Genomic DNA, 23,848 nt, shown 5'->3' with positions numbered 1-23,848 from the left:
CACGCATACACGACGCGAGCAGCTTGCGTTGTCGAGTGCGTGATCGAGTGGGCTATGGTGCTGTACAACCTTAGCACATTGGAAACCACACTGAGTGATGCAAAAAATTTTTTGCCCTTCTTATAATTCAAAAATAGTAAATGAGTTTCAGAAAACTATTTTCAATACTGGAAGCCCAGCGGTCCTATAATTCCAATAAAATCCTAAAGTTTGAACCTGTCCTATATCATCCATTAATTTTACGAAAGGTCCTTTAATATCCTAATTTCAGACTTATTCGAAATGTTAGTACAGTCAGAAGGGGATTAATACATTAGTTATGTAACGTTAAACGTCATTCTTCCCAGGCTCACCCTTTTTGTTTGCTCTCCCGCTCATCAAACTACAGATGGGCATCGCACCGTAAGGTGAATTCTATAACTGTTTGGTACTAAATCCTCAGCAATCAACTCCCTAACCTCGTCTTGGGGTGAGACAAAAATCCACAAGTGCGTCTTGCCAAATAGTTTAAAGCAAATAGACTAATGACGAGGGAACTATTTATCGCGTATGTGATTCGGTTTAGTAACCTTGCTCCAAATGTTCCGATGTTGGGAAGAATGACGTTACACTTACCCCGCTTTGTAGTACACTTCTCTCGAAGAGAAGTATTATATACTTCTGGTACAGTTTAATATCAAATTTACAAAAGTTTCGTTCCTTTATCGCGATTAAATTTGACTAGACATCGAAAACATGAAGCTCCATATTTTGGCGAGGTGCGTTATCCCTAAACCTTTTTCTCAGAAAATTTTCCTATTTTATTACATTTTTGCATCAGTTCATAATATATGTACCATAACTTCGTCACTGGTTACTGAAAGGTTGTCATGAAATGACGTAGGCATTTACCCACACTCATTGTGTTCGGGTTTTATTTATTTATTTGAATGTGTTGTTCACAAAGTCAACTGGTGTGACGTATGTGTGAACATCGTAAATCGATACATTAGGCAGGTTACGGAAAGACACTAAGGGAGTACAGTAATATGAGAACAAAAAACGGATAATAATGTAATATTAAAAAAATAATAATAATTATAACAATTAATAATAATAATTATACAATTAAATAATAATAATTATAACAATTAAAACAATGTCAGATAATTTAGAATTCGCTGCACAATAACTTCTTTTCACTATCACAAAACTATTCCACGCAAAATGGAAAAAGGCATAAGATCATTGACCCGCTTATTGCTTTGCGAAGCTGCGGCTTTAATGCTATTTTGGACTACAGACCAGGCTAGGAAATAAGACAGGTTTACAGGTCAAAAACCAGTTTATTAATAGCTTGGACCACTTTTTTTATAGGGAAACAGCACGAACAATTCAGTGACGTCACCGGTTTGTAATTTTTTACCGCCCGATTTGAATTTTGAATCGGCCGCCATATTGTATGTGTCGCCCTCTACAAAAATACATTGAACTCTCGAAAGATGGTGCTATACTGTTGCGTTTTTGAATGTAAAAGCAAAGCTGTTGCTGAAAGTCGTGAGATATTCTTTAGAATTCCAAGAATAATAAGAAATCAAGGTAAAAAAACCTTGGATTTATCAACTTTTGGGACGTTATGGCCGGGTAATCATTTAAGCCTTGGCTCCAATTTACCGTATTTTTACAGTAAGGATCCTCATAATTAACCAATGAAATTTTTTCTATAGGCCTATACCTTTTTTTAGTTGTTTCGGCTAAAGTTTCTAAATAATCTGATGTATCGAAATTAATTTGTTGATTTGCCATGTCTTCCACTATATTTATAAGGTGCTTTTTACCAATAATTCACATACAACATGGCGGCCATTAAATAAAAACAAATCCAGAGGTCGCGGCTTCCGGGCGTGACGTCACTAGAAGGTCAAAAACCGCTTCATGCTGTTTCCCTATTCAAAACGTGAGGGTCACTGGTCCCAATGACTAGTTTATTAATTGCAAATCTATAGGAGAACAAGGGTGGGGACCAGTCTGGAAACCAGTTTATTATTTCGGAAACTAGGGGGTCACTGGTCCCAAGGACTAGTTTAAAAATTATGCTTATTTCCCAGCCTGCTACAGACTGTTGCTAAGGTTGCTTTTATAGTTTGCACGTTATTAGAGTTGGCCGTGGCTCTCCTTTTAAAAAGGCGGGAAATTCCCCTAGCGCTACCGGCGATTTGAATTCCGGGGCGCGGCCCTGGTGGGTTAGAAAAGGCGGGAAATTCCATAACTGCAACTGTTGTAGCCTAGGGCGAAGCGCACGGCGGTCGGTGGCAGTTGCGAAACACACGCCAAGTAACCCGCACTCCGACTGTCCGACACTCGCGGCTTGGACCATAGATATGTTAAAAGGGTAGATACACAATTCAATGGGAGGTCGACGTGGAAGGGGCAACGAGCAGACAGCCGCTATTTTCTGGGGGTAGCCGTATAAAACGCCATCTATCGGGAACTTTCGAAACTAAATTAAGGGATGAGCTTAGAGTAGTGGCACTCTATGTTAACCCCCTATAGGGCATAATAAGTCAAACCCTCGGAGATGCCATTACTCCATTTTATACGAGCTAAGAGCAGAAAAACGTATTTTATAAATTTTACACCTGTAAAATCGTTTAAAAAACACTTGGAACTTGTATTTCTACTTACTTTCGAGGAAATACCACCGTTTTCTGACGGTAAGAGTCTTTTTTATACATTTATTAGTAATAAAAACATTTAAGGCGAGCTAAGCCTTGGTCTTGTAAAACACGGCAGATTAGTGATTAGCGTTGTTTTCAGCGTTGAAAAACGTTATTTTATCATGTTAAAAAAACGTTAGCAACGTTTTAAGGTACTGATATTTAAATATCCGGACATTAAACAGTTACATATTCTTAAAATAAGAGTCGATAATGGTGCCCACCATAACAAACTTTGTTAAGTGTGTGTCTCTATATTTAAAGGCATAAAACAAAATATAACATAAACGTTTTTATTTACTTATTTATGTAACAATCATGGCTTCAACTCATGTTTGCTGCGTTCAAACTGTAGGTGTAAAGAACGTTTTCTTTCTTACCACAACTTTCCGAAAGAGACTGCCACTAGAAAGAAGTGGATTAATTCTATAACAACAGCTGTAGGACCTCTGTCCACTGATATCTCCAGTTTACGGATTTGTTCAAAACATTTTACAAAATCAGATTTCTTTCCCACCACTGGAAAGAGACTACGTAGAGCGCTCAAACCGTACGGTTCGCGATTCCATCCTAATTTGGAGATCAAATTAATGTAACCGATGAAATTATCCCTAAACTGACTCTCCGTAATTTGACTCTCGAGCAACAATCTGAAGCATTAGAAGAAATGGGAGCTTTGTCCTTTGATCATGGATTGAAGCATGAACCCGCTGCTTTTTCAAATATTCAGGCAACACATTAATACCCAGTATAATAATAATAATAATAAAGTTTATTGACGGGTAAAAAAGAAAGCCTGAGGCTTATTGTGGCCCGACTCAGGTACAAACAAATTGGAAAAAAGTAATAATAATAATAATAATAAATTAGAACGGAGCAAATGGGTTAAACAAATAAAATAATAATAATAAAAAAAAAAAAATTAAATTTAAAAACAAAACAAAAACCATAAAAAAAAAAAAGAACAAAAAAATAAAAAAAAAAAAAAAAAAGAAAACAAAACACAAAAAAAAGCAATGACGCGACTCAATGCACGAATTTGTCCAACCGAGCCTTGAACGCATGGACGGACGAGTCCCTCTTCACCTCACTAGGAAGACCATTCCACGAGTTAATAACCCGTTGCGTGAAAAAGACACGCCGAGGCAGGGACGTACAGCGGAACTTGGAAAGAGTGGGCGCCCTCCTCCCAGTCCAGCGAACGGTAAAAAACGCGGTGGCATCCACGTCGTAGTGGCCATGGACCAATTTGAAGGTTTCCACCAAATCCTGACGCAGCCGCCTATCAGCTAGGGACATAAGGCCCAGCCGTCTGAGGCGCTCCGGATAGGGCAGAGTTCGTAGGCCAGAAACAAGTTTTGTGGCCCTGCGCTGGACCCGCTCAACATTCTCAATGTCCCTGACGAGGTGGGGAGACCATATGCTTGAACAGTAGTCAAGATGAGGGCGGATGTAAGTTCTATACAGGACGCCAAATGACCTGACGCTAAAATGCGAAAAGGAGCGCTTTAGAATGTAAAGAGCACGGGAGCCACGGGCCGCCGCCACTCTACTATGGGTATCCCCCAACATTCCACCAGCCAACATAACCCCGAGGTCCCTCACAACAGACTGAGCCTCAATAGGCCTACCCGCCAAACGGTACTGAAAGCGAGGGTTGTCTTTTCCGCAATGCAGGACCACGGATTTGGTGGGGTTGAAGCTCATGCCGTTTGAGCTGGCCCACACCTCGAGAGCATCCACGTCCCGCTGCAGTGCGAGAGAGTCAGCGGGCGTGCGAATGCCGCGCCCAACCTTGGAATCGTCCGCAAACAGGCTCACAAAAGAGTGTCGGATAGCACGTGGGAGGTCGTTGATGTAGACAATAAAGAGCGTGGGCCCCAGTACCGAACCCTGAGGCACACCACTGGCCACTTCACACCACGAGGAGTAAACACCCCGAAGTGCCACGCGCTGAAGCCGATTTCGGAGAAAGGCCGCAATCCAGGTCACAAGCGTGAAGGGCCAGAGTTGGGCACTCCTCCTTAGATAGATTTTTTTCCTATCAAACTATCATAGATGGCGAAACTATCAATTCTTCTGGCTATATTTTAGAGTGGAACTCCTTCTTAGATAGATTTTTTTCCTCTCAAACTATCATAGATGGCGGAACTATCAACTCTTCTGACTATATTTTAGACTGACATTGCTGGTTAGATAGATATTTTTCCTCTCAAACTATCATAGATAGCGAAACTATCAACTCTTCTGACTATATTTTAGACTGACACTGCTGGTTAGATAGATATTTTTCCTCTCAAACTATCATATTTGGCGAAACTATCAATTCTTCTAGCTATATTTTAGACGGGCATTATTTGTTAGATAGATTTTTTCCCTCTCAACAAATCATAGATGGTGAAACTATCAAATCTTCCTTCAATATGTTAGATTGGCTCTCATTGTTAGATAGATTTTTTGCCTATCAAATCAAATTGAAATCTTTAGGAACGACTAAATTAATCGATTATTTAATTTCCGGACTTTAAATTTGATTGTTTTCGATCAAACTGATTTGGGCTCTACCTACTTTTACTCTGTTTAATCGATTCCTGATATTTCCTGATTTTGTAGAATTTCTAATATTTTCATATATTCATATAATTTCCATAATCTCATTTCTCAAGTTTGACTTTAACTGTCTATAGTTCAAAAGCTACTATCCAAACTTTTTCAAATTATTCGCCCTTGATTTAATCTAAACCATCTACTATAAACGGTTAACTAATAATAATTAAAGGCAAAAATTGCAATTAAAACTGTGGGTAATAAAAATCAGAAAATCTACACTTTAATTTATCTAATTCTACGTTTGGATGATTTCGTGGAATCGTTCTTCCTCCTCGAGTAGTCGTTCACATCAGTGACAGCACGGAGCTTCTATATACAAGAAGCTCCGTCTTCACAGTTTGAACTGTTGAACCATCGTTTATTTTATTTTTATTTATTTGTTTGAGAGGGTTATAACGACCACCAAGTACAGAATCTTCTTATAGAATAAACCTACACTTGCTAACGTTCAAATATATTAAAAACTTCGATATCATTCAAAAAACGACTTATCTTTCCAGAAATTTTCATAACTATCAAAATTGCCTATCAAAGATTAGCACATAATTTTTTAAAATGAAATCAGAAAACAGATGTCGCCAAATAAACTCACTCAAAGAATCAATTTATTTCTCAAGGAATAATGCCTATCATTTTTTATGATTTCTAAAAGATGGGGTTAGTAGCCAGATCACGTTGAGAATCGATATTTTTCTCTAGAAGATTTCAACGAATCAATGAATCATATCAACTTCGAGTGCACTTTCTAAGCTATCAAACTCAATCGATCATTATAATTCAAATTTTTCTCGAAAATAACTATCAAAATTGATACTTTGATAGGGGCAGATTTAGTTTTCTATCGTATCAAGTGGTAAAACTATCAAATGATATGATAGTGCCCATCTATGTGAAGGGCACGCCAAGCCATTCTAGTTTCCGAAGTAACAACGAATGCGGGACCGTATCAAAAGCCTTGCGCAAATCAAGGTAGATTAAGTCTACCGAGGCGCCCGAATCGAGCCAACGGGAGGCGTTCTCAAGGGTGCTCAACAAGTTTGTGAAACACGACCGTTTCATCAAAAAACCGTGTTGGTCAGGCGTAAAGAAATTCCGGGCCGTTAGGAAGGAGACAAGAGCATCCCGGACATAGAGCTCCAATTGTTTACACGGTAAACAGGTCAAGCTAATACCTCGAAAATTCGAGACCGAGCAGGAAGAGGGTGACTTCTTGATAGCCGTAATGTTCGCCCTCCTCCAAATAGCAGGTACGACACCCGACAAAATTGACCGTTGAAATATGGCCAACAGGGGCGCAGCCAAAATCGTGGCACCCTCGCGCAAGAGCCGCGGATGAAGATCATCCGGGCCAGGAGATTTGTCGAGCCGCAAACGTCGCAAGTAGCGGCGAACCTCCACATAGGACAAACCAAAATCCGAGGGCTCCATTTCTACTAGGAGCGCGGTCTCGTCAGAAGCGACGCGTGACATAAAGTCCCCAAGATAAACCGCCTCCTCGTGGGGTTCCGGATTAAAGACCGACTGTGTCACACCTCTGTGGGTTTGATTGTTAATCCACAATTTTTCTTCCTTGGGGCAAGCCCCGATTGCCTTATACTGGTTGAGGACCAGCTGTACTTAGTGGAGATCAAATGCCCTTACACTATTTTCAAGAATAAAGAAACTATCAGAGGAAAAGCAGCTTCGGGTAACTTTTACTTTTACATTGACGAAGAAACGGATGAACTGGAACGTCTATCATCAGATTCAGGGTCAGCTTTTCGTGTGTAACGTACCCGTATGCTTTTGGGCAGTATTTGTGCCACCCGATAACATCGAAATCTTGATGATAGTGAAAGACAACCAATTCATCAATGATACCTTGCTTCCAAAATTATCCTCTAAATATTTCATTAGTCTCCTAGGCCTACCTCATTTTGCCATAGAAATGTTCGAAAAGCCTAAAAAATAAATTTTCCAAGTCACAAAAGTACAGCCTCTTTTCTCTATGTGCAAATCAAATCTACATTATGGCCATGACCAAGGCTTAGCTCGCCTTAAATGTTTTTATTACTAATAAATGTATAAAAAAAGACTCTTACCTTCAGAAAACGGTGGTATTTCCTCGAAAGTAAGTAGAAATACAAGTTCCAAGTGTTTTTTAAACGATTTTACAGGTGTAAAATTTGTAAAATACGTTTTTCTGCTCTTAGCTCGTATAAAATGGAGTAATGGCATCTCCGAGGGTTTGACTTATTATGCCCTATAGGGGGTTAACATAGAGTGCCACTACTCTAAGCTCATCCCTTAATTTAGTTTCGAAAGTTCCCGATAGATGGCGTTTTATACGGCTACCCCCAGAAAATAGCGGCAGTCTGCTCGTTGCCCCTTCCACGTCGACCTCCCATTGAATTGTGTATCTACCCTTTTAACATATCTATGGTCCAAGCCGCGAGTGTCGGACAGTCGGAGTGCGGGTTACTTGGCGTGTGTTTCGCAACTGCCACCGACCGCCGTGCGCTTCGCCCTAGGCTACAACAGTTGCAGTTATGGAATTTCCCGCCTTTTCTAACCCACCAGGGCCGCGCCCCGGAATTCAAATCGCCGGTAGCGCTAGGGGAATTTCCCGCCTTTTTAAAAGGAGAGCCACGGCCAACTCTAATAACGTGCAAACTATAAAAGCAACCTTAGCAACAGTCTGTAGCAGGCTGGGAAATAAGCATAATTTTTAAACTAGTCCTTGGGACCAGTGACCCCCTAGTTTCCGAAATAATAAACTGGTTTCCAGACTGGTCCCCACCCTTGTTCTCCTATAGATTTGCAATTAATAAACTAGTCATTGGGACCAGTGACCCTCACGTTTTGAATAGGGAAACAGCATGAATATATATATATATATAAAATGGAGTAATGGCATCTCCGAGGGTTTGACTTATTATGCCCTATAGGGGGTTAACATAGAGTGCCACTACTCTAAGCTCATCCCTTAATTTAGTTTCGAAAGTTCCCGATAGATGGCGTTTTATACGGCTACCCCCAGAAAATAGCGGCTGTCTGCTCGTTGCCCCTTCCACGTTTTTTTCGTTAAGCCTAAGCCAGCGAAGTGGATCTAGACCCTTTATAGTTTTACTATATCTATGTATGGGCCTGGGTGTCTGACTGAAAGGGGAAGCGGTGTAGAAACCGTCACCGTTGACGTCATGCATAATTTATTTGACGTATTTTGCGACCTGCGCCGCGACTCCCACGACCTATGCGCGGTGAACCCGAATATAAACATGATCCGTCGTCTGAACAAGTAGACCAAGGATTACGTTTCTAAAAAAAGGGCGAGACTTGCTTTCCGTTAAAAACTCGATATTACTATTCTCACAGAATGGAGTAAAAATTTAATTCCTTCCACCTTTCACCAAAGTTATACAAAACCAAAACATCAGTATCCCTATTCAAAGGCTTAGGGTTTAAGGGGAGGTAAATGTCATCTTTTCCCGAAATTATTACAGTCTTCGTTTTCAATACTGAATTTCGAGCTTCTAAATCGTCGACTTTAGTTAGAGTTAGAGAAATTTCCTCCTCAAAAACGTCGTTAACGTCAAACTGTTCCAGGTTCTCGCACTTTTCGACAGGCTGGGAAATAAGGATATTTTTTAAACTAGTCCTTGGGACCAGTGACCCCTCTAGTCCCCGAAATAGGGTACGTTCAGTAACCCTCTTTGATGGCAGCGCTTACTAAGCGATGCCAGATTTTCACTACTGTACGCTTTTTCGCGTTTCCGGTTTTGACGTCATGATGCTCAGCGCTTGCTCATCAGAAAAACCATCTAATCGATATGGTTTTTTTAATGGCGTGACGTAGCGCTTGACTGTTGTAGGCGCGGGATTTAAAAATTACATTCCAATAATGCTATTCCAACAGTAATTGTATTCGTTTTCTTTACAAAACTACTTCTACCATTCAAATGGACATAATTTTCTTAAACAATTTCATTATTTGCGAGTTCATTAATAGTGGACAAGAACCATTTGCGCTTCGTAACGTTTTGAGGGCCAGTAAGACATTTCCCCAACCCCATTTTCGAAAACAGCGCTAACTTCAAAATGTGACTTTTCCGTTCAACAACCTTTTACGTCACTGTGACGTCTCGAGCCCATCAACCAAACATCAAGAAAACAGCGATTTCTTTGAGATTTTCGTTACTGAACGTACCCATAATTAACTGGTCTCCGGACTGGTCCCAGCCTTTGTTCTCCAATAGATTTGCAATTAATAAACTGGTCCCGAGGACCAGTAACCCCCACTTTTTGAATTAAAAAACTAGTCCAAGCAATTAATAAACTGGTTTTGGACCAGAGGAAGTGTGCTATTTCCCAGCCTGCTTTTTCGACCATTTCGGAGCCGAAACTGATGCAGACGACAGCTTAAGAGGTCATGATCTCGATCTGTCCCACACATTCGCATAACCAATGAGACGCGAGGAAGGAGGAGCAGGCGGTTTAAAAGTTTTTGGCGCTTCCCCTCACAGTCAATCAGATATTTGTATGGGGTCTATGGCCTCTTATAGATTCCAAGTACTAAATCTATCAGAAGCGGATAAGAGGAGAAGCCTCTATCTAGGCGAAAAACGTGAAACGTCTTGTTTTCGCGCTTAGAGACATCGACGCAGCGATACAATTTTATTGACGGCGAAAAAATAGCGCCTTTACATAAGATATAAAAGTCCTACGCCAGCGGCTATTTTGAAATTGTAACTGTCGTCTGCTACAGTGGAGTCTGTGATAAAGTGATGGTAGGCCCAGGGTTATTTCAATAATGGATATTGATGCTGTTTATGATTTAATTTTAAAAGATATTACAAGTGAAAGTTTCGCAAAGCATATTGGGAATGAAAGGCAAGAAATTTTACATAATTTATTTGTAAAAATCTCGCTTACTTAAACACTCCCAAGTAAACTTAGGACTTTATGGTCTAATAAGAAGGTTATGTTCAATATTTTTAAATTTGAAAGAGAATATTTCCAAAAATAATTCCAAAAAAAGTGCCAAAAACTGAAAAACAATGTTGAAAAGAATACTATGCTTATATTAGATTGGTATTCGGCGATTTCCAAAGACTATCATTGTCTCTCCTCGTATTTTGATCGTATGTGCACCGCCATTTTATTTTATCTTTTTTTTTTGGGCAAGTCGAACTATTTTCTTTCTACAAAGACTATTCATTAGTTGTCAGTCCTCAACCACTTTAGTGTTCTCTTTAGTGAAGCGCGAAACCAAGACGTTTCAGATTTTTAACGTGGCGTCTATGGCTTGATAGAGGCTTCCCTCCGAAGGAGGTTTAATTATAGGCTTCTGATCTATGTATTCCTGGTGCAGCCATAGCGGAGTTACTGTCGTCTTCTTCTTTCACACTTCTTCTATACTGGTTGGTAGATTCAAGCCTTCTCTCTTCCTCGAGTAATTTCGACTTCAATGTTGATAAATCAAGGTCATTTTTATCAATTCGTAAACTTCTGACAAGAAATTCATACTCTTTCGGTAGTCTAAGAACGGCAAAACCAGCCAAGACTACTTCCTCAAATTCAAAACCAGAGTGGCTTACTTTATAGTACAGAGCACTTCTTCTAGTGAGGTATTCTCCAATACTTTCATTTTGACCTTTTCCGGTGTTAACGAAATCCTTTAAAATAAGAAGTCCGTGCCACGTGTCGAAAGTAGTGTGTATATTTTTTAACGTATCCCAAATCGCTTTTGCACTTATGCATTCTGCAATGTCATCTAAACTTTCGTCATTTACAATCAGGTACATAACGTTTTGGTTTTTAAATACATCATTAACCAGAAAAGTAAACCAAATAATCAAGCTGTGCTAAATTATTTAAACCTCTTTGTATGATTTAGAGATGCCAAAATTGGCAGCTCATCATGCAAAAGCTGTAAAAGCAGCATAGCTAAAGATGAGCTAAGAATGGCGGCAATTGTTCGGTCACGAATGTTTGATGGAAAGGTAAATATCAAAATTGAGCATCTGATGACGCGTGTAACAATAATTTCTTATTGTGGAAACAGGTTCCAAATTGGTACCATTTTCTTTGTTTTTTCTAAAAGTTTAAAGTGTCAACTGAGGCTGACATCTCACACTTTGAGGCTTTACGTTGGGAAGATCAAGAGAAAATGAGTAAAATTTCGAGTGGGTCTCAAGCAGCAGCTGCTGATTCAAGCAAAACCCCATCTAAAGGAACAAAGAGAAAAAGCTCCTCCATTGAAATTCAAGACTTCTCAACTGAATATGCCGAAAGTAATCGGTCATCTTGCAAAGGTTGTGGAGAAACAATCGTAAAAGATCAAGTTCGCATTTCAAAACTTGACAGACAGAGTGAAAAAGCTAGACTATTTGGTCCACTACCAGCGTGGTATCACGTTGATTGCTTTGTACAAGCGAGAGAAACTTTGGAGTTTTTTGAAGATGGCTCTAAAATACCAGGATTTAAGACACTCGGTGTTGAAGATCTAAAGGCCATCAAAGAAAAAATAAAGAAAATAGAAGTCACTCCACTAAAGAAGATAAAGAAAGTGTAGCGAAGTTGTGCGACGATAAAATATTCGCTTAGCATATTGCTAAGATCACGATTAAAAGTTTAAGGGGAAAACCTCACTACAAAGAGGAATAAATATAAACACGTGGTCCGGGCTCGTTACCCTTACTTTCTCTAGCGGGGTAGCGTATAAAGATTAAAATACTATTGGTCAGTATTTCTAGGGGATTTTTAGAGAGGGAATAATTAAACGACATTGAGAGTTACCAAGGTCTTAATGTTTAATTTTAATAAACTCACTAACAAATGCATAACCAATAAACTAAAATAATAAACATGCACGCGACAAAGAAAATAATAATAAAAATAAAACTATTCATGCACAATGAAATAATAAATTTATAAAAACAAAATGGTCATGACCCATTCTCTTACTTCTCGTTAAGCGAGATATATGCCTATAATGGTTTCAAATGATCGTACAAAGTTTCAAAGTTTTAAAACAAATACTTCTTTTCTACTTCCCTCACGCCAAGAAGCAGTGTAAGCACAATACAGCTCCGTGGTGTAAGTGGACTAGCCTCCCGCGTTTAGTGAACGCGAGCTCCATCTAGCGAGAACAACTCTTCTAATATGGCAATCCTTCCCCTGTGCGTTGGTTTCTCGGCAAGTATTTAATGGAATGGTCTATCAAATGCAATTCTTAGCTTTACTAGTACAATTAAATGCAAATCTTGACCCTACTAGCACAATTAAATGCAATTCTTAACCTTACCAGCACAATGAAATGGAATACTTAACCTTACAATTAAAATTTCCTTCCTTTTAAAAAACAAACAAAGGAAAAAATATCATCACCTTACCACAATCTTCTCCCTTCACAGGCGAGCGAAAAATTTTATACTGCCAAAGGCGATAATGTGGCACAACAGCTACAGGAAGGTCGGACTAATAGCCCTATCGTAGATATACATCATACGATGTAGCGACATGTATAGAGATAGTTGCATTATCAGTGTCAGCGTTTCGATTAAAATTCAAAACGCAAAAACTTTCAAAGATTACCATCTTTTATTTATGTCTCCATTAAAGAGTACAAACCAAAATTATTGAAAAAATGTAACAAGTACAATAGCAATTTTAAGGGACTTATTTAAAATTGCGTAAATTTAGAAAAACATTTCTTGAACATGAAATTAGTTGAAAATTTTGTTTGGCCAATAAAAACTACAAACACATGTTCGTTTATTTGGAGTAAAGCTTTGAAAAAAACCCAACAAAACGAGTAACTTTATACAATAATCACTAAATAAGAGAAAACTAAATGTGAACAAAAAAATTAGTATGTAATTCTGTATTACTTTTGAAAAATTGTAGCTTTTGAAGGAAAATTCTTGAATACGAAAGTAATACTAAGATAACCATGTTTGGGTTAATTTGAAAAAATGCTTTGAAAAAAAAAAAAACCCTGACAAAAGGAGTAACTTTTCCTTGTCACAGTGTAATCACTAAACAATAAACAATATTTATGTAAGGATACTAAGGATGTAAGTTACAAGATGTAACTACAACTGCGCACAATTCTAAATTACTTATTTAAAAATGCTCAGTTTTTTTGAAGAAAAAAATCTCTGTACAAAATTCAACAACTTGTTTTATTTAGAAAACAAATGCACTAATTTGAAGAGGAAAAAAACCAAGTAAATATGAGTGAAGTTACACGCATTTTAAGAACTTAATTTGCGCAATTAAGATCCAACTCAGGAAAAAGCTGAATTAAAATACCAGTAATGGTTTCCTTCATCATATCTTGAAAGTAAAAATTCTTCAATATCTTAAGGAGGTTTTTGGCCAAGTTCTTACTGACAACAGTTCGAGCGAGGTAATATTTCAACAGATCCGTATCGTATTCAGCCAACGTTTCGATAATGGGAAGATGATCAGGAGATAACAAATTCTTGTCATAGCTCTTGGGCTCAATGCTATCAATTACCATTTTGATGGACACAGCGTCTTTGTTTACAGCCAATTCAGAAGTGATGTCATCAAAGAACCTTGAATCGATAACTTTAATTAATTCTTCTCTTGGGAATCTGGTCCAACAATATCTGAACAAAATACTACAGTTGTAGCGTCTGACAAACTCGAACGCGCCATCAGCAAACTCTACCAAATCATTGCCGTTTGTAGCTTCAATGGCGCCTTCCAATTTGCCAATGTAATGGTCCAATGCCTTTAGAATATGTGTATTTCTTGGCCACGCGAAGTATGATATGTTCATCAATAACTCTTCAGGAGGTTCAAATTTGGATACTAATGCGCACATTTGCGTGTAATTTAATTGACTCAATAAATATCCCTGACCTGATACTTCTGAAAGTTGGAGAGGGTTGTTGCTTGCATAATTCGATGGTTTAAAAATAATATCCAAGGCCTCAGTTTTTTCTTCTTCAGTTAAATTATTAAACAGAAATTTTACAGTTAATTTTCTAAATTCCAAACGATGAAAAACCATGACAAAAAATTGAACATCAATTGTCGTAAAAAAAGATGGGTCTAAAAAGGAATAATTCGGCGGGGGCAGCCCTCCTACTTTATAAATCCAGTATCTAACCATCAAATATTCATTATCATGGAAATATTTTAAATGCTGTTCTTCTCTGATTCTTGGCCACAATTCCCCAATTTTATCCTCCAAACAGTACGTGCACGCCATGTAAAAACTGAATGTCAAATCGAGGTCACTTTGATTCTCTAGTAGTAATCTGGTCATCTTGGGTCGATTTAATGAGCCTTCAACAGTCCAGCTCAAATTGGAGAGTTGGTGTTCCAGGGTAATGTCAGTGATGTGGTTTTTGATTTCTAAAAGCCAATGATATATTTCATTTCCTACATCATTCAATATCATTAGGGTAATTTCTTTAAAAAGTGTTGGTATGTTGGAACGCTTCAATTCGTCAATCGCTCCGTCGTTCAGTGACTCGAGGTTTAACCGAAAACGCAGAGGATATCGCAAGGATTTTTTAATTGAACTAACCCATACTAACGAGGCGAATTTAGTCAGGGCTTGGCGTTGTAGCGAAATCGCAGGCAGCTTGGCAAGCTCCATTTCGAATCGTTCAATACGGCTTTTAATAAATGGGCGTATTCCCTATGTGTAAATACTTGATGTATCGAATCTTCAAAATTTCCAATAGTGAGTAATAGTGTTAACTAAATGTTTTCGATATGAATCTTCAATCTAATCATCAGGAATTATCGCTTTTGTTGCAATGCGACTGACCTAAAACCATAAAAATTAAATAAGAACTAGAGGTTATTTCTTCCATGCAAAAGCAAGAAAAAAACATGCATTACTGCAGTCATCGCTAAATAAAAAATGCATTAATGCAGTTATTGCAAAATAAAACATTCCAAAAGGGATTTCAAAAATGAAATACAACTCCATGCATCTTACAAGAAGATAGATTGCTAAAACGCATCACGATGGTACCCATAGTTAATTGTAATTACCGACAATTATCTTCAATTTTTCTAACTTCAGAGCTTCAAACAACGGTTTAAAATATGTATGGATTTAACAGTCATAGTAAAACGTTAAGAGTATGATGAAATACTAATTAAACGAGTACACCAACTGAAATATTTAAGTTAATGCCACCCCACATGTCTCCCAAAACAAGCTCTAATTTCCTTCTAGAAAACAGATGAGAATTTGAGAAAGGACTCTGTTTCCGCCCAAACGCCAAGTTTTCCAGCACAAAATAAACATCTATAATGTCGTTTCGGCAGAAAAGTAAATTAAGGAAAAAAGTAATTATAAAAACCTTTGCAAGTAGCCAATTCCGAACACTCGATGAATACTTTACTATTTACATTAAACGACGTGTTTTTAACAGACAATATTCAGCGGCATGCCACGTTTTACCCAGGGCCGGAAATAAGGAAAATTTCTTATAGGACATGTGTCCAGTGACCCCCTATTTGACTGGAAAATTTATTGGACATTGTCCACTGGCGTGTGCATAAATAGTGTCGCATCTTCATAGTCAAGCTATCAAACCTATGGAAAATTTATTGGTCAAAATGTCCAGTGACCCCCTTAGTTTTTAAAAAAATTATGGGACATTTTAAAATTTTATTGGACAATGTCCAGTGTCCTGTGCTTATTTCCGGCCCTGGTTTTACCGCTTTTTTGAAGCAGACGACTGAAGACGGCTTTGTTTGGTCACTTTCAGCGTGGGAAATAAGGCGGTGGCACACGGCAAATGACCAGTTTAAAAATTGCCTGGACCAGTTTAAAAATTAAATCAGAGGGGGGGGCAGTGGTCCACAGGACCACTAAGAAAATTCAAGGGTTTCCAGAGTCCAGACATTAGGTAATATATTGTAATAATCCACGTCTTCAGTTTAGCAGACGACGCGGCCTGGTCAGTGGTCATGGACCTGTTTATTTATTCCAAGCCAGAGGGGTCGCTGCCCAATGTCCAGCTTAAAACAAATCCTTATTTTCCACCCTGTCAAAGATCGTAACGAAGTCTGTGGCAGTCTGGGAAATAGCACACTTCCTCTGGTCCAAAACCAGTTTATTAATTGCTTGGACTACTTTTTAAATTCAAGAAGTGGAGGTTACTGATCCTCAGGACCAGTTTATTAATTGCAAATCTATAGGAAAACAAAGGCTAGGACCAGTCCAGAGACCAGTTTATTATTTCAGACAGGGTCACTGGTCCAAAGGACTAGTTTAAAAAAATATTTCCCAGACTGGTCACTCTGTGGGCTTTGGAAAAAGTTAAAGGTGTCTGCTAGACGTTCTCTTTACTTTTCTACGGTAACGGACTAACGGTTCATCCTATAATAATAATTTATTGATTATCAAAAAGAGGATCCATGTACAAGAAAAGCTCTTAATAAAATTGGAAGCTTTTTCTCCCAAAGACCCGAAAAACATAAAAAACAGAACAGTGTGAGTAACTGTGGAAGAAAAACGTTCATATAAGCCTTGACTGGTAAGAATCTATAGGGGAACACTATTTTACCCCGAAATTATTTTTGCCGAACTTTTGCCGAATTACCCCAAATTCTAAAATAGTAGAAATCTCCCAAGCGTCGTCTGCTAAAACATCCTAAATGACTTCTGGCTTCGCCTACGGCTTTTCGGGGTAAATTAGTGACAGTTTCGGCACTTTTCGGCACTAAAGAGTGGGGTAAAATATAAAAATACGGCCCCCACACTAAAAGCAGCAATTAAATCAAGCAAAAATTCAAATCCATTTCAGAAACTAAATAAGCTTAACTAATCTACCCTCTCTCGCCCCAACGACTATTAAAATAATAAATGTTTCGGCAAAGATCAAAAACTCAACTAAACATTGACATTAATGTGAACTGTTTATTGAATCTCAATTTATAAGCTAAATCTACTCTGCCGAACCACAATCCAACGTTAATTTCAACTTAATTAAGTTTAATTAACGTAAAATTCGACCAAAAACGTACATTTTTGGGACAAAAATTAAAATAACTTTTAATTAAACTACATAATTAAGATTAAAACTAAGCCATAAGCTGGTAAATCCCCTTTTTTCCCATTTTACACATAAATTAATTGATATTATCTTTATAATACATTAATATTCAGGAAATTCCAAAGTTTGGGGTAAAATAGGGTTTGTTCGGCAAAATATTATGGGCGTGAAATGAAAAAATATGCCGAGTCTTTGAAGAAGCGCGAAATTCAAAAGTTTGGGGTAAAATAGGGTTTTTTCGGCAAGGATTGAATTTTCAATTAAACATTGATATTAATGTGAATAATTTATTCAATCTCAATTTATAAGCTAAATCTACTCTGCCGAACCACAATCCAACGTTAATTTCACTTAATTAAGTTTAATTAACGTAAAATTCGACCAAAAACGTACATTTTTGGGACAAAAATTAAAATAACTTTTAATTAAACTACATAATTAAGATTAAAACTAAGCTATAAGCTGGTAAATCCCCTTTTTTCCCATTTAACACTGAAATTAATTTATATTATCTTTATAATAAATTAATATTCAGGAAATTCCAAAGTTTGGGGTAAAATAGGGTTTGTTCGGCAAAATATTATGGGCGTGAAATGAAAAAATATGCCGAGTCTTTGAAGAAGCGCGAAATTCAAAAGTTTGGGGTAAAATAGGGTTTTTTCGGCAAGGATTGAATTTTCAATTAAACATTGATATTAATATGAATTCTTTATTGAATTTCAATTTATAAGCTAAATCTACTCTGCCGAACCACAATTCAACGTTAATTTCAACTTAATTAAGTATAATTAAAGTGAAATTCGACCAAAAACGTACATTTTTGGGACAAAAATTAAAATAACTTTTAATAAAACTACATTATTAAGATTAAACCTAAGCTAGAAGTTGTTAAAGCCCCTTTTTTCATATTTCACTGTTAAATTAATTTATATTATCTTTAAAAAAACATTAATAGGCGTGAAATTCAAAAACTCCACTAAACATTGCAATTTTTTGTGAATTATTTATTGAATCTTAATCAACACCGCCGAACCACAGTCCAACGTTGATTTCATCTTAATTACGTGTATATAATTAACGTGAAATTAACGCAAATTTTTGGCTAAAAACATAGATAACTATAAATAAACTAACGAATGAAAATAAAACTACACTTATCTTTCACCCAGCTTCCATTTTCCTTTTGATTATTTACAATTATCACTCAGAAGTACTTTTTTCCACATTGAAAGCGAGAGCCATTGAAATTTAAAGGTCGTACCTATAATAACCCTTTAATACCTATAATAAATTTTTGGTGAGGTTTTTACAATAGCCAATAGTTTCTCGCGCCATATAGACGGAAATCATTTCCTTCGCAAGACTACCAAATTTTTCCACGCTGATAAGACCGACCGATAAATATAAGTCGAAGGAAACGTCGCAGTGGACGGCAACCCTTTTCTTAAAACAGCTTCATTGCCCATTTTTCAGTTTCCTAACTTTTCCTTAGGTAGATATTTTAAAGGTATACTTAAAGGCAAAAATACAAGCGCGTCGGCAAAGCCAAACCCCTATTAAGTTTAAAAAAAATCAAACTCATATTGTAAAGTAACAAAACACTACTAAAACCAAGGTACACCATTAATATCAACTTAATTAAGTATAATTAATGAGATATTAAAGCAAAACAACCATATTTTCTGAAAAAACGCGAATAACTTTTAATGAAACTAAATAATTCATAATTATAATTACACGAGTTGTTCGTCCAACCAATTTTTTCATTTAAAATTTACATTATCAATGAAAAACATGGAAGGCGCGAATGTTCGGCAAAAGATAATTAGGGAAAAGTATTTATTGAAACTCATTTTATAAGCTAAAACAATACTGCGGAACCACATTTAAGTGTTAATTTCATATTCATTTGGCGTAATTAAAGAAGAATGAACCGAAAACAACCTTTTTCGGGTAAAATTCATGGATAACTTTTAGTTAGGGTAAAAGACTAAAATTATAACTACACGAGTAGTTCGTCTAATCTCAAATTGCCTATTTCACACTTAGCACTTCAATAAATTTACACTATCATCTAAATTCATGAAAAGGCGCGAAATTCCAAAATTCAGGTAGTTCGGCGAAAACTAAACTATACACTATAAATTAAACTAACACAATTGCGCTACACTACAACCTTAATTTTAGCTTTACTGAGCAAATTTAAGGTAAAATTCACCCTCAACGTCCATTTCCTGGCAAAAGAAAATATATACTGATGTTATTTTTATTAATTGAACGTCAAGTACGTAATCATTTTAGCACTGTTAAAGGTAACTCGATCATCGAGGGATAATCACTAACACTTTCTGTTATTCTATTAAGGGTTATAATACTTGTGTGTAATCAGTTTAGCATTGTTAAAGCTAAAACCTCGTTTTTAGAATGGCCTTACGGGTAATCATTTTTTGAAGCACCGTAGGAGCGAAGGCACTCGGCGTTGCCCGTCAGCCCGTGGGAACATTTTTTCTTACTTTTCACGCGGACATTATTCTATGAAGAATTGTTTTTAAGTTTTTAGCCGCCATTTAAAACGATGGCAACAAATCGAACCCAAAAGACCATTCAGCCCATCTATAGATTAATGGAAACTATTGTACTAAATATTTTTGAAATCGGTTGAAACGCGCAGACTTTGTTGCATGGAGAAAAGTTTTTACATTTCTGGGCGCCATTTTTTAAGATGGCGGCGGATTGGAAAAATATTTCTTAGTACGCGCCTACTACTTACGAGTAACGTTCCTGCAAATTTTCAGCCTTCTGGGGCAAGCGGTTTTGGGCTGGGCGTTGATTATCAGAGTTAAAAGTAGCCCATCGAGGGCTATTCACATAAATTTTATGTACGCCTGTTAAGTACGGTACAATGTGGCTACTATTATGAGCCCAGCCTTTGGGCCATCTTGTTGTATTTTTAAAAGAGAGACAACTCTCTCCACGCTGATATTTTTCTGGACCATGAAATAAAGATCTTATGGATTATTTACCCCCACGGCTTTTCATTTTTAACTTAATGAGTTTGTATCCGGTCGAAGAAGGCATAGCTAACTGTTCCGGGGCCTAACAACTGTAAGCCCCACAAAACTGGTAGGCTTACCTAGAGTGAATACAAGTACTTTTATAATCAAAATTTATTATTGACTCACCCAGCCATCTCTCAAAAATATTACAAAGTAAAAACTTTCTTTAAATAAACAAAAAGGTGCTCGGGCCTTCCTCCTTCGTCGCTGGAGCCAAAGAGAGTGTAGGGGAGGAGTGGAAAGAGGGGAAAATCTTGTTGCTCTTTTCTACCGCGCATCTTCAATGCGCAGTACCGAGGCATTTCCGTTTGAGACATTAAATAGTATCGTAGGTGGCGCGACTGAGCCGGAAACTCCCTCGTACCACTAGTATAATGTAGAGGCAACATTGTAATTTAGCCTTGTGGAGCGGGGGAGCTTCCACTCCTCCCCCATACTCTCTTTGCTGGAGCCAAAAGATATCTCTCGTCCCCTCGGTCCCTCCTTTTATAGACACAGGGTCTTGAATCGGGTCTAAGGGTTCCTACCCCCTTTGACTTTTGGTCAAGGGGTTAAGTCTCTGTCGGGACATAGATAATAAACACCAGGATCAGAAAGTCGGGGGAGAGCTTGCCGCGCTTTGTACAAACTGGGTAGGTTCTACTTCCGGAAACCAGCGCATGCGTACGGCGAGTCATGCACGAAAAACGAGCAGGCAGACCTCGTCTGCGCAGAAGCGGAAGTCAACTGCAGAAGTTTGGCGTGCGCCCCCCCCCCGCACAGGCGCGGCAAAGAGAGATACACTACGGAAGGCATACCTTCCGATCCTTGTGTATATTATCTATGGTCGGGATTCCGACGAGGACAGTTGCGCGGGGAGACAGTTGTCTCTCTTTTAAAAATACAACAAGATGGCCCATGGGCTGTGCTCATAATAGTAGCCACATCGTACCGTACTTAACAGGCGTACATAAAATTTATGTGAATAGCCCCTCGATGGGCTACTTTTAACTCTGCTAAAATGATTACCCGCAATCCATATCTATATCTATATAAATCAAAGTCCTGACTGACTGATAATCAACGCCCAGCCCAAAACCGCTTGCCCCAGAAGACTGAGAATTTGCAGGAACGTTACTCGTAAGTAGTAGACGCGTACTAAGAAATATTTTTCCAATCCGCCGCCATCTTAAAAAATGGCGCCCAGAAATGTAAAAACTTTTCTCCATGCAACAAAGTCTGCGCGTTTCAACCGATTTCAAAAATATTTAGTACATTGGTTTCCTTTAACCTATAGATAGGCTGAATGGTCTTTTGGGTTCGATTTGTTGCCATCGTTTTAAATGGCGGCTAAAAACTTAAAAACCCTTCTTCATAGAATAATGTCCGCGTGAAAAGTAAGAAAAAATGTTCCCATGGGCTGACGGGCAACGCCGAGTGCCTTCGCTCCTACGGTGCTTCAAAAATATTAGTCATCAGTAAAATCTACCCATTCTTTATATCCTTTTGATGGAAGTTTTTATTACACGCGAGCGGGTAACGACTAGTATTTCAATAAATTTATTTATGTTATAATTGTAATAGTGCGACGCAAAGAGAAAGATTGAGTGAGTAGCCCCTCGATGCGCTACCCTTAACATTGCTAAAATGATTACCCGTAAGGCCATTCTAAAAACGAGGTTTTAGCTTTAACAATGCTAAACTGATCACTCACAAGTATTATAACCCTTAATAGAATAACAGAAAGTGTTAGTGATTATCCCTCGATGATAGAGTTACCTTTAACAGTGCTAAAATGATTACGTACTTAACGTTCAATTAATACACGTACAGAAGTTTTAGTTAACAACTTATTCCTTCGCATACTTATCGCATCTTATAAATTTCTAACATGAACTTTTGTCCAGAAGCGTTTTAAAGAGAAAGAATTCTGTAAAACACCAGAAGTGGATCATATTACAGCTCCCTAGAAGTACTGGACTATATAACATCGCCGTGCATCAGCATTGTCTCCTAGCACAGAAGAGAAAAGGGTATATGCGAAACGCAGCGGCGAATTTGTGAACTAAACCAGAGGAATGATTTTGGCGCGAAAGTAATTTTTAATAAGCGGGCGAAGCAAACGGAAATAAGTGGTAGTCTGGTAGCCAATGAGGAAAGGTTTGGGAGAAAAGAACGCGGAAGGAAACAAGTTGTTCCATACTAGAGAGCTGCAACTCCGTGGAAGAACTCCGAAACCCGCTGGGTTCCGCGTTTAAGCGATGGGAACTCCAGGAGTTGGAAATGTTTTTCTGAGATAAAATTGGAATTGGGTGGCAGTGGAAGTTTTCGGGTGCGGAGTTGGGAGGCAATGGGAATAATGATAATTATAATTGCGGAGTTGGGTGGCAATGGAAAATTATCTTAAATCATGGAAATCTACGGAGTTGGAAAACTTAAGTCTGGTAAGTGGTATTGCTCCAATTTAAAAGCGGACTTTAGCGTTGTTTGTCTTCAGATGCTTCGTACGAAATTCTTTTTTCACCCGTAACCCAACGTGACACGTCCTCTCAGTGTGTCTCTCACACAATGGGGCCGCAGGCGCTTTCCTTTTCTCTTAAACCCATTGACAAGAGTCTCCTTTCTAGCTTTGAGGCATATTTAAGTAAGGCAGTAGGCATATTGGCAGGCACAACTAATAACAGAATGGACTCTAGTGTTAGTATTTCTTTATTCGTGAAGTTTTCATGGAAGGAATTGGAAGGAGTTTAAGAAATTTTATTTTTCATGGAAGGAGTTGGGAGGAGTTTAAGAAATTTTAATTTTCATGGAAGGAGTTGGGAGGAGTTTTACATTTCGCTTGGCGGAGTTCTGCGGAGTTGAAACTTTTGATTATGGCATTGGGAGGAATTGGAGTCATTGTTGTGTATTGCCTTGGAGTTGGAAGGAGTTGGAGGTTAATATTTTCATTTTGCAGCTCTCTATTCCATACAAATGTTGGGTTGTGAATATAATAGTAGAAGTCCACTTTATTTTTCCGATTTTGAAAAATAATTGGCGGTCTATAGGTATTTTTAAACGCTTGTGTTGAAAAGGAAATTAATATGAATTCAAATTATCAAAATAGCCTTCATCATGCTAGAATATTTTTAATGTATCCCAAGTACAGCACTGAGCTAAGCTTCCACCGATCGATTTAAAGATTATTAGCGGGGATAGTTGGACCGATTTATTACAAATTAAAGGTTATGTGCGTCGACATAGAAATTTGATTTCCTTTTTTAAGTGTGACAAATTTTTTCAATGCTTTAAAGTTTTCCGTTTGCGAAAGATGCTGGTCAATATTTTTCAGTTTTACAAAACGATTTTTAGTTGCTTACGGTTAAGTGCTTTTAATATCACATAGGTCGTGTTCAGATGTCTCTTTAATGTGGGCATGCAACAATTGAAATTAGTTACATTGATCCTAACATAAGCCATTCTAAATCCA

General features: G+C 37.8%; 2 protein-coding genes across 4 annotated transcripts; one reads left to right on the top strand and one right to left on the bottom strand.

Annotated features, from left to right (window-relative positions):
* The first annotated feature begins 9,921 nt into the window (after positions 1–9,921).
* LOC149621210 (poly [ADP-ribose] polymerase 1-like) lies at positions 9,922–12,229 on the top strand. The gene is made up of 3 exons (XM_089854870.1): positions 9,922–11,083; positions 11,182–11,287; positions 11,350–12,229. Exons 1-3 carry the CDS (start codon positions 11,040–11,042, stop codon positions 11,383–11,385), a joined length of 186 nt encoding a protein of 61 aa, XP_089710996.1. The 5' UTR covers positions 9,922–11,039; the 3' UTR covers positions 11,386–12,229.
* A 1,223-nt stretch (positions 12,230–13,452) lies between these two features.
* Positions 13,453–15,745, bottom strand: LOC149621209 (uncharacterized). 3 transcript variants are annotated; one of them, XR_016375189.1, is made up of 4 exons: positions 15,644–15,745; positions 14,410–15,099; positions 13,684–14,305; positions 13,453–13,625 (listed from the first exon to the last, which is right to left on the bottom strand). XR_016375189.1 is itself a non-coding variant. In XM_089854153.1 (3 exons), the coding sequence occupies exons 2-3, from the start codon at positions 14,923–14,925 to the stop codon at positions 14,279–14,281; spliced, it is 543 nt and encodes a 180-aa protein (XP_089710279.1). In that variant the 5' UTR covers positions 14,926–15,099; positions 15,644–15,745; the 3' UTR covers positions 13,453–14,278. The 3 variants fall into 3 exon arrangements, 1 of the variants encoding a protein (XP_089710279.1); XR_016375188.1 differs by having other exon boundaries at positions 13,453–13,924; positions 13,987–14,305; XM_089854153.1 differs by having other exon boundaries at positions 13,453–14,305.
* Positions 15,746–23,848: the final 8,103 nt, after the last annotated feature.

This window comes from Phalangium opilio, unplaced genomic scaffold (assembly GCF_054372755.1).
Source record: "Phalangium opilio isolate 3A_F unplaced genomic scaffold, DU_Popi_V2 ptg000209l_1, whole genome shotgun sequence".
In the NCBI taxonomy this organism is placed as follows: Eukaryota; Metazoa; Arthropoda; class Arachnida; order Opiliones; family Phalangiidae; genus Phalangium; species Phalangium opilio.
The sequence above is the reverse complement of the archived record's forward strand: the minus strand, read 5'-3'. Positions and strand labels throughout refer to the sequence as shown.